General features: G+C 42.6%; 1 protein-coding gene across 1 annotated transcript; it reads right to left on the reverse strand.

Moving 5' to 3' along the window:
* Positions 1-6531: 6531 nt before the first annotated feature.
* Positions 6532-10404, reverse strand: LOC131347400 (UDP-glucuronosyltransferase 1A5-like). Its single transcript, XM_058381414.1, has 5 exons — positions 9364-10404; positions 7792-7920; positions 7612-7699; positions 7289-7508; positions 6532-6913 (listed from the first exon to the last, which is right to left on the reverse strand). Exons 1-5 carry the CDS (start codon positions 10330-10332, stop codon positions 6637-6639), a joined length of 1683 nt encoding a protein of 560 aa, XP_058237397.1. The 5' UTR covers positions 10333-10404; the 3' UTR covers positions 6532-6636.
* Positions 10405-10843: the final 439 nt, after the last annotated feature.

Here is a 10843-nt window from a genome sequence, read left to right on the forward strand (position 1 = left end):
GTGATTCAGTGTGTGATTCAGTGTGTGATCCAGGTGTATGATTCAGTGTGTGATCCTAGTGTGTGATCCAGGTGTGTGATCCAGGTGTATGATTCAGTGTGTGATCCAGGTGTATGATTCAGTGTGTGATCCAGGTGTATGATTCAGTGTGTGATCCAGGTGTGTGATCCAGGTGTGTGATCCAGGTGTATGATTGTGTGTGATCCAGGTGTGTGATCCAGGTGTATGATTCAGTGTGTGATCCTAGTGTGTGATCCAGGTGTATGATTCAGTGTGTGATCCAGGTGTATGATTCAGTGTGTGATCCAGGTGTGTGATTCAGTGTGTGATCCAGGTGTGTGATCCAGGTGTGTGATCCAGGTGTGTGATCCAGGTGTGTGATCCAGGTGTATGATTCAGTGTGTGATCCAGGTGTGTGATCCAGGTGTATGATTCAGTGTGTGATTCAGTGTGTGATTCAGTGTGTGATCCAGGTGTATGATTCAGTGTGTGATCCAGGTGTATGATTCAGTGTGTGATCCAGGTGTATGATTCAGTGTGTGATTCAGTGTGTGATCCAGGTGTGTGATCCAGGTGTATGATTCAGTGTGTGATCCAGGTGTGTGATCCAGGTGTATGATTCAGTGTGTGATCCAGGTGTGTGATCCAGGTGTATGATTGTGTGTGATCCTAGTGTGTGATCCTAGTGTGTGATCCAGGTGTATGATTCAGTGTGTGATCCAGGTGTATGATTCAGTGTGTGATCCTAGTGTGTGATCCAGGTGTGATCCAGATGTGTGATTCAGTGTGTGATCCAGGTGTATGATTCAGTGTGTGATCCAGGTGTATGATTCAGTGTGTGATCCAGGTGTATGATTCAGTGTGTGATTCAGTGTGTGATTCAGTGTGTGATTCAGTGTGTGATTCAGTGTGTGATCCTAGTGTGTGATCCTAGTGTGTAATCCTAGTGTGTGATCCTAGTATGTGATCCAGGTGTATGATTCAGTGTGTGATTCAGTGTGTGATCCTAGTGTGTGATCCAGGTGTATGATTCAGTGTGTGATCCAGGTGTATGATTCAGTGTGTGATCCAGGTGTGTGATTCAGTGTGTGATTCAGTGTGTGATCCAGGTGTGTGATCCAGGTGTATGATTCAGTGTGTGATCCAGGTGTGTGATCCAGGTGTGTGATTCAGTGTGTGATTCAGTGTGTGATCCAGGTGTGTGATCCAGGTGTATGATTCAGTGTGTGATCCTAGTGTGTGATCCAGGTGTGTGATTCAGTGTGTGATTCAGTGTGTGATCCAGGTGTATGATTCAGTGTGTGATCCTAGTGTGTGATCCTAGTGTGTGATCCAGGTGTATGATTCAGTGTGTGATCCAGGTGTGTGATCCAGGTGTATGATTCAGTGTGTGATCCAGGTGTATGATTCAGTGTGTGATTCAGTGTGTGATCCAGGTGTGTGATCCAGGTGTGTGATCCAGGTGTATGATTCAGTGTGTGATTCAGTGTATGATTCAGTGTGTGATCCTAGTGTGTGATCCAGGTGTATGATTCAGTGTGTGATCCAGGTGTGTGATCCAGGTGTGTGATTCAGTGTGTGATCCAGGTGTATGATTCAGTGTGTGATCCTAGTGTGTGATCCAGGTGTATGATTCAGTGTGTGATCCAGGTGTGTGATCCAGGTGTATGATTCAGTGTGTGATCCTAGTGTGTGATCCAGGTGTATGATTCAGTGTGTGATCCAGGTGTATGATTCAGTGTGTGATCCAGGTGTATGATTCAGTGTGTGATCCTAGTGTGTGATCCAGGTGTATGATTCAGTGTGTGATCCAGGTGTGTGATCCAGGTGTATGATTCAGTGTGTGATTCAGTGTATGATTCAGTGTGTGATCCTAGTGTGTGATCCAGGTGTATGATTCAGTGTGTGATCCAGGTGTGTGATCCAGGTGTGTGATCCAGGTGTGTGATTCAGTGTGTGATTCAGTGTGTGATCCAGGTGTATGATTCAGTGTGTGATCCTAGTGTGTGATCCAGGTGTATGATTCAGTGTGTGATCCAGGTGTATGATTCAGTGTGTGATCCTAGTGTGTGATCCAGGTGTATGATTCAGTGTGTGATCCTAGTGTGTGATCCAGGTGTGTGATTCAGTGTGTGATCCAGGTGTGTGATCCAGGTGTATGATTCAGTGTGTGATCCTAGTGTGTGATCCAGGTGTATGATTCAGTGTGTGATCCAGGTGTGATCCAGATGTGTGATTCAGTGTGTGATCCAGGTGTATGATTCAGTGTGTGATTCAGTGTGTGATCCAGGTGTATGATTCAGTGTGTGATTCAGTGTGTGATCCAGGTGTATGATTCAGTGTGTGATCCAGGTGTATGATTCAGTGTGTGATCCAGGTGTATGATTCAGTGTGTGATTCAGTGTGTGATTCAGTGTGTGATCCAGGTGTATGATTCAGTGTGTGATTCAGTGTGTGATTCAGTGTATGATTCAGTGTGTGATTCAGTGTGTGATCCAGGTGTATGATTCAGTGTGTGATTCAGTGTGTGATCCAGGTGTATGATTCAGTGTGTGATTCAGTGTGTGATTCAGTGTGTGATCCAGGTGTGTGATTTAGTGTGTGATTTAGTGTGTGATTTAGTGTGTGATTCAGTGTGTGATTCAGTGTGTGATTCAGTGTGTGATTCAGTGTGTGATTCAGTGTGTGATCCAGGTGTATGATTCAGTGTGTGATTCAGTGTGTGATTCAGTGTGTGATTCAGTGTGTGATTCAGTGTGTGATCCAGGTGTATGATTCAGTGTGTGATTCAGTGTGTGATTCAGTGTGTGATTGTGTGATCCAGGTGTATGATTCAGTGTGTGATTCAGTGTGTGATTCAGTGTGTGATTCAGTGTGTGATCCAGGTGTATGATTCAGTGTGTGATTCAGTGTATGATTCAGTGTGTGATTGTGTGATCCAGGTGTATGATTCAGTGTGTGATTCAGTGTGTGATTCAGTGTGTGATCCAGGTGTATGATTCAGTGTGTGATTCAGTGTGTGATTCAGTGTGTGATTGTGTGATCCAGGTGTATGATTCAGTGTGTGATTCAGTGTGTGATTCAGTGTGTGATTCAGTGTGTGATCCAGGTGTATGATTCAGTGTGTGATTCAGTGTGTGATTCAGTGTGTGATCCAGGTGTATGATTCAGTGTGTGATTCAGTGTGTGATCCAGGTGTATGATTCAGTGTGTGATCCAGGTGTATGATTCAGTGTGTGATCCAGGTGTATGATTCAGTGTGTGATTCAGTGTGTGATCCAGGTGTATGATTCAGTGTGTGATTCAGTGTGTGATCCAGGTGTGTGATCCTCAAATTCAAATTCAAATTTTATTTGTCACATTTACATACACGACATGCAGTGAAATGTTTTTTCACGACTGTCCGGCATGTAAACATTTATAAAAAGTATTTGAGAAAGAGATCCATAAAAAATAAAGATAAAAATAAAACTAGAGTATCTTAAAAGTATAAACAGAAAGAAAGAAAAAATAAAATAAAATATAGATAAATAAAAATAAAATAAAATAAAATATGAAAATATAGGTGTAAATAAAAATATAATATAAATAAAAAAAATATGAAAATAGGTGTAAAAATATGAAAATGTAGGTGCAAGTAGATAAATAAATATATATATATATACACTAACAAAGTGGTATACACACATATATACACATAAATGCAGAACATGAACGTGAAGGGATGTTTGTGTATATGGCATATATTGGGGTGATCCAGTGTTTATCATTAAAGTGTCCATGTGCTGGAATAATTGTATAAAGTGACTTGTGCCAGTCCAGTGTCAAAGTGTCAGTTTGTGCAAGAAGTGATAGAACTCAGTGATGGAGAGCAGTAATGTAACTCAGTGATGGAGAGCAGTGATAGAACTCAGTGATGTAGAGCAGTGATAGAACTCAGTGATGTAGAGCAGTGATAGAACTCAGTGATGTAGAGCAGTAATAGAACTCAGTGATGGAGAGCAGTGATAGAACTCAGTGATGTAGAGCAGTGATAGAACTCAGTGATGTAGAGCAGTGATAGAACTCAGTGATGGAGAGCAGTGATAGAACTCAGTGATGTAGAGCAGTAATAGAACTCAGTGATGGAGAGCAGTGATAGAACTCAGTGATGTAGAGCAGTGATAGAACTCAGTGATGTAGAGCAGTGATAGAACTCAGTGATGTAGAGCAGTGATAGAACTCAGTGATGTAGAGCAGTGATAGAACTCAGTGATGTAGAGCAGTGATAGAACTCAGTGATGGAGAGCAGTGATGTAACTCAGTGATGGAGAGCAGTAATAGAACTCGGTGATGTAGAGCAGTGATGTAACTCAGTGATGGAGAGCAGTGATGTAACTCAGTGATGGAGAGCAGTGATGTAACTCAGTGATGTAGAGCAGTAATAGAACTCAGTGACGGAGAGCAGTGATGTAACTCAGTGATGGAGAGCAGTGATAGAACTCAGTGATGTAGAGCAGTGATGGAACTCAGTGATGGAGAGCAGTGATGTAGAGCAGTGATGTAACTCAGTGATGTAGAGCAGTGATAGAACTCAGTGATGTAGAGCAGTGATAGAACTCAGTGATGTAGAGCAGTGATGTAGAGCAGTGATAGAACTCAGTGATGTAGAGCAGTGATGTAACTCAGTGATGTAGAGCAGTGATAGAACTCAGTGATGTAGAGCAGTGATGTAGAGCAGTGATAGAACTCAGTGATGTAGAGCAGTGATAGAACTCAGTGATGTAGAGCAGTGATGTAACTCAGTGATGTAGAGCAGTGATAGAACTCAGTGATGTAGAGCAGTAATAGAACTCAGTGATGGAGAGCAGTGATAGAACTCAGTGATGGAGAGCAGTGATGTAGAGCAGTGATGTAACTCAGTGATGTAGAGCAGTGATAGAACTCAGTGATGTAGAGCAGTGATGTAGAGCAGTGATAGAACTCAGTGATGTAGAGCAGTGATAGAACTCAGTGATGTAGAGCAGTGATAGAACTCAGTGATGTAGAGCAGTGATAGAACTCAGTGATGTAGAGCAGTGATGTAACTCAGTGATGTAGAGCAGTGATAGAACTCAGTGATGTAGAGCAGTGATAGAACTCGGTGATGTAGAGCAGTGATAGAACTCGGTGATGTAGAGCAGTGATAGAACTCGGTGATGTAGAGCAGTAATAGAACTCAGTGATGGAGAGCAGTGATAGAACTCAGTGATGTAGAGCAGTGATAGAACTCAGTGATGTAGAGCAGTGATAGAACTCGGTGATGTAGAGCAGTGATAGAACTCGGTGATGTAGAGCAGTGATAGAACTCGGTGATGTAGAGCAGTGATAGAACTCGGTGATGTAGAGCAGTGATAGAACTCGGTGATGTAGAGCAGTGATGTAACTCAGTGATGTAGAGCAGTGATGTAACTCAGTGATGTAGAGCAGTGATGTAACTCGGTGATGTAGAGCAGTGATAGAACTCGGTGATGTAGAGCAGTGATAGAACTCAGTGATGTAGAGCAGTGATAGAACTCAGTGATGGAGAGCAGTGATAGAACTCGGTGATGTAGAGCAGTGATAGAACTCAGTGATGTAGAGCAGTGATAGAACTCAGTGATGTAGAGCAGTGATAGAACTCGGTGATGTAGAGCAGTGATAGAACTCGGTGATGTAGAGCAGTGATAGAACTCGGTGATGTAGAGCAGTGATAGAACTCGGTGATGTAGAGCAGTGATGTAACTCAGTGATGTAGAGCAGTGATGTAACTCAGTGATGTAGAGCAGTGATGTAACTCAGTGATGTAGAGCAGTGATGTAACTCAGTGATGTAGAGCAGTGATAGAACTCAGTGATGTAGAGCAGTGATGTAACTCAGTGATGTAGAGCAGTGATAGAACTCAGTGATGTAGAGCAGTGATAGAACTCAGTGATGGAGAGCAGTGATAGAACTCAGTGATGTAGAGCAGTGATGTAACTCAGTGATGTAACTCAGTGATGTAGCGCAGTGATGTAGAGCAGTGATGTAGAGCAGTGATGTAGAGCAGTGATTTAGCTCAGTGATGTAGAGCAATGATTTAGCTCAGTGATGTAGAGCAGTGATGTAGAGCAGTGATGTAACTCAGTGATGTAGAGCAGTGATGTAACTCAGTGATGTAACTCAGTGATGTAGCGCAGTGATGTAGCGCAGTGATGTAGAGCAGTGATGTAGAGCAGTGATGTAGAGCAGTGATTTAGCTCAGTGATGTAGAGCAATGATTTAGCTCAGTGATGTAGAGCAGTGATGTAGAGCAGTGATGTAACTCAGTGATGTAGAGCAGTGATGTAACTCAGTGATGTAGAGCAGTGATGTAACTCAGTGATGTAGAGCAGTGATGTAGCTCAGTGATGTAGAAATGCGTTATTAGTTTTATTTAACTATCATACTGATGGGGTTTGATCCATATAGACAGTTAAACACTAACAAACAGTTAACGTGAATACAGAATGAATGAACGTTATTATTAACATTAGTCAATGTAAATCTCACAGGGCTAACTCTGACTCTCTGACTCTAACTCTGACTCTATTGTAAGACTCTTCATAAGAGTCTTCGTTTTTAAGTAAAAAAAAGTGAAATAAAACAGTAGCAACATTTTTACTCCTCTTTCTTCTTCTGTAAATTCTTATAGCATCTTAAACACAACATGCAGCATTTCATCATTACTGTGACAACAATCACCATGACAACCAGCAGAAAGCCAAACACATCAAGGCTGTGATACTGGAACCAGTTAAGGTTATGAGCAGCTGAACGTAGATGCTCCGCCCCTTTATGCCTCATTACATATTCTGTCCAGTACACTGCAAGATCCAGTGGATTTATTGGTTGATCATGGTGAAGAGCAGATAGTTTCATCATCTTCTCCTTATAACTGCAAAAGAAATATTACAAAATCTGATCAGATGTAAACAAATCAGATTAAGACTGCAATAAAATGACAAAAAAGGATATGATTTGATTCTGATTCCTCCTAGTTATCATTTATATTTCTGCCACTTTGTAGACACCCTTATCCAGAGCAACTTTTTTTTATCACAGGAGTGGCAGCTTGGGGGACCTGGGATTTAAACTCACAACCTCCTGATCAATAGTCTAACACCTTACCCGCTAAGCTACCACATCTCCTCAGACCAGACACGGTTCTGATTAGAAACAGGTGTCATTAAACAGATGTTAAACAGACACAGGTCTTCCTGAACCTGATCAAGATTAATTGATCAAACACAGCTGTAATCATCAGTTTCACCTGCTGTCATTGATGACAGTGTCGAGGGCGTTGACTAGCACATCAGCTGAGATGTCATAGAAGTTCAAGGCCACACCCACTCCACGACTGACCAATCGCTGCACGTTATCACCCTGATCACCAAAGAGTGGCATCATCACCATGGGAACAGCGTGACAGATCCCCTCATAAATACCATGTGAGCCACCATGAGTAATGAACGCTCTTGCCTTTGGGTGACCTTTAACAATAGAAAAAAAACAATAATAAAGAATATTCAAGAACAGTTATGATGTGGCGTAGTAATAAATCATCAGAGTGTAAAGATCTCACTGATGACGTACCTAAAAGGTCGTTCTGAGGAAGCCACTTCATCAGCTTCACATTCCCAGGAATGTCTTGAGGAGCTTCACCCATATATCTCCACAGGACCTGCATACACACACACACACACACAGAGTGCACTAGTACACACAATGTGTGTGTCTGTGTGTGTGTTTGTGTGTGTGTTTATGTGTGTTTACTCGTTGAGGGATTCTGCTGAAGGCCTGGAAGAAAATGGCTGCTTTCTCTTTCGGAATTGCTGGCACTAATGAGCCAAGTGTGAAAACTACAATTCCATGTTCTGATCCTTCCACAAACTCCAACACCTCCTGTACCACACACACACACACACACACACACACACACACACAATCTGAGTTTAAAGTCTTAAAGAAAGATAGACACAATGTCACAGCCTCAAATAACTAACGAGTAAGACGTCCAACAAACATGGCTTGAACAGGACACCAAACTTTTTTTTTTTAAAAATAATCTTTCTTGACCTTTACCTGCTCCAGGTAAAGTGTTTGGAGTTACCTCATGTACTTTGAGTAAGTGTTAATTAGTTGATGTTATAGTGGTTTTGTTCCTATGTTAAGTGCTGCAATTTTTCGTTTTCCTCTGTGAATGATTTCAGTTTTAAGGTTAAACTTTACCTACTTTCCTCAGTTTGTAATTGCTGTGTAGCAGCTAACAAATGCTCATTAAATTTTATTTACACCATGACGTGCTGTGTGATGTATCGTTCTTTAAGCCTATAATCAAGCTCAATGCTGTCTGTGTCTCTAACAATGCTGCAGCTAGTTCCAGTTTAAACTCCAGCTCCCTGCCCCAGCTCTCAGCCCCAGCTCTCAGCCCCAGCTCCCAGCAATTTGTCCAACAGTAGCTCGTCTGTTGGATCGGATCACACGGGCCAGCCTTCGCTCCCCACGTGCATCAGTGACCCCTGACCATCCATGACCCTGTCTCTGGTTCACCACTGTTCCTTCCTTGGACCTCTTTTGATAGATACTGACCACTGCAGACCGGGAACACCCCACAAGAGCTGCAGTTTTGGAGATGCTCTGATCCAGTGGTCTAGCCATCACAATTTGGCCCTTTGGTCGCTCAAATCCTTTCTCTTGTCCATTTTTCCTGCTTCTAACATCAACTTTGAGGACAAAATGTTGACTTGCTGCCTAATATATCCCACCCACTAACAGGGGCCATGATGAGGAGATACTCAGTGTTATTCACTTCACCTCTCACTGCTCACAATGTTATACCTGATCGGTGTATACATTTACTATTCATGTCAGAGTTTTGATTTCATTTCATCCGTCTATTTCTTAATTGTAAGAAACTACACTGAACGATTACTTCCTCAGGAGATCCTGGTTGATGTGGTAGAAAGGACATTATTTACAGTTACATTATTTCCTGTCAAGTGTCACCCAAATGAGAATGAGGTTTTATCCTGGTTCCTCTTCCTCAGATCATCTCAGGGAGTTTTTCCTGACCACATTATTATTTATCCTTAGGGATAAATAATAAGTTTAAACTTTATTATTTTATTCTATGTTTCTATAGTTCTGTAAAGCTGCTTTGAGACTATGTTCAGTGTTAAAAGCACTATAGAAATAAGCTGAATTGAATTAAGTGACATTATGCTGTTTGAAAATAACAAGTAAATAAACATTATTTGGTTGTTTGAAAGTAAATAGCTTGACTCTAGTTTGTTTGTAAATAGAATTTGGTGACTGCTTTGTTGAGAGAAGAAGTGTGTCCCTCACCGGGTCCAGAGGCTTGGTCACAGCACAGTTCAGTCCTGCAATCAGCACAGTGTTGGGCGCCAGTGGTTTGGGGAACTCCATGGTGAAGTCGTATCTCAGCAGCCACACGGCAGCTGTATTTAGGATCTCCGTCATACTGATGCTGCGCTGCAGGAAACGTGAGGCCACATCATCAAACCACCAGTACAGTAGCTTACAAATCACAGGTTCCACCATATACACCACCAGGTTTAACACACGCTGAGTGAAGCACATGCGATCGGTGTGTTTCGTAAAAAAACGGGGGACGTAGGATGGAGGGTCAGGACAGGCGGTGGCGATAGCATCCATGCCACATGGTAGGCCACGAAGGATGTAGATGGCAGGCAGGGATAGGTTATAGGCTAAAATGGCTCCAGTTGGCATCACAGGGTCAGTCAGTACTGCATCGAATTCCTGCTTCCGCAAGAACTCCAGCAGCTCAGTGTTAAATAATAAACTCTCACTAGTGGAGATCATCAGATTCATAATCTCTCTCATGTGTTTCAGTCTCCCTGAGATCCTCTCGGTCAGACCCGCCGTAGAACCAATCAGCTTCTGGGAAGATTCTGACAGTTGGTTAAATAGATCCTGTGTGTACGGAACCGGAAATGTTTTGCTCATGTAGTGCTTCCCAGAGTCCAGGCGCATGCTGACCTCCGGCATCAGCACCAGCACGGTGTGGCCTCTGCGGCCCATTTCCTCTGCCACTGCCTTCACCACGGTCCAGTGACTCCCGTCCATCGGCACCACTAGCAGCCGGCCGGTACCTTTTCTCTTAGACGGTCCTGTAATGTCATCAAAGCTCTCAAAATCGCTCGCTCCCTCTGACCTCCCAATTTTGTCAGAGCCATCAGAATGACCAGCAAATGTTCCTTCAGTAGCGCTGGTCTTAGCCAAAGCTGAGCACAGAGACAGAACAAACAGATACACAACAAACCAACACGACATGCTTAAATCGTCCAGAACGACCGTATTCTCTCTTTTCCTTTCTCTGTGTGTGTGTGTGTGTGTGTGTGTGTGTGTGTTTTAGACGAGAACAAAGTCCACACAGTAGGTGTGTTTACATGGACACTTGTAATCCGATCGTAACAGGACTAGAAGCACAATCAGATTAAAAAAGTGTCATGTAAACACGTCAATCGGATGGAATTTGCCACATCCGCTTAAAATTTCAATCGGATGGTAAGGGGTGATTTAAACCATTTTTAGTCCGATCGAGAGGACATGGAAACACTTAATCGGATGGAATATGTTCCTGAATGACATATGAATGACATAAGAATGACATATGACGTACGGATGTTTTCGTGGACTGTGCGCATGTCAAAAGATCCGATTCCGATTCTAATCATGTGTCGTGTAAACGCGCATAACAATCTGATTACTTTATACCGCGTTCATGTAAACGCTGCGATCGGATTCGTCAATCTGATTGAATTCAGTCCGATCTGATTAAAAA

This window comes from Hemibagrus wyckioides, linkage group LG27 (assembly GCF_019097595.1).
Source record: "Hemibagrus wyckioides isolate EC202008001 linkage group LG27, SWU_Hwy_1.0, whole genome shotgun sequence".
Taxonomy (NCBI): Eukaryota; Metazoa; Chordata; class Actinopteri; order Siluriformes; family Bagridae; genus Hemibagrus; species Hemibagrus wyckioides.

Coding starts and splice junctions, on each gene's coding strand:
- LOC131347400 (XM_058381414.1), bottom strand. CDS start 10,332: ATGTCGTGTTGGTTTGTTGTGTATCTGTTTGTTCTGTCTCTGTGCTCA. Junction 7,921..9,363: donor TGACCAAGCCTCTGGACCCG/GTGAGGGACACA, acceptor TGTGTGGTACAG/GAGGTGTTGGAGTTTGTGGA. Junction 7,509..7,611: donor TCCTCAGAACGACCTTTTAG/GTACGTCATCAG, acceptor CTATTGTTAAAG/GTCACCCAAAGGCAAGAGCG.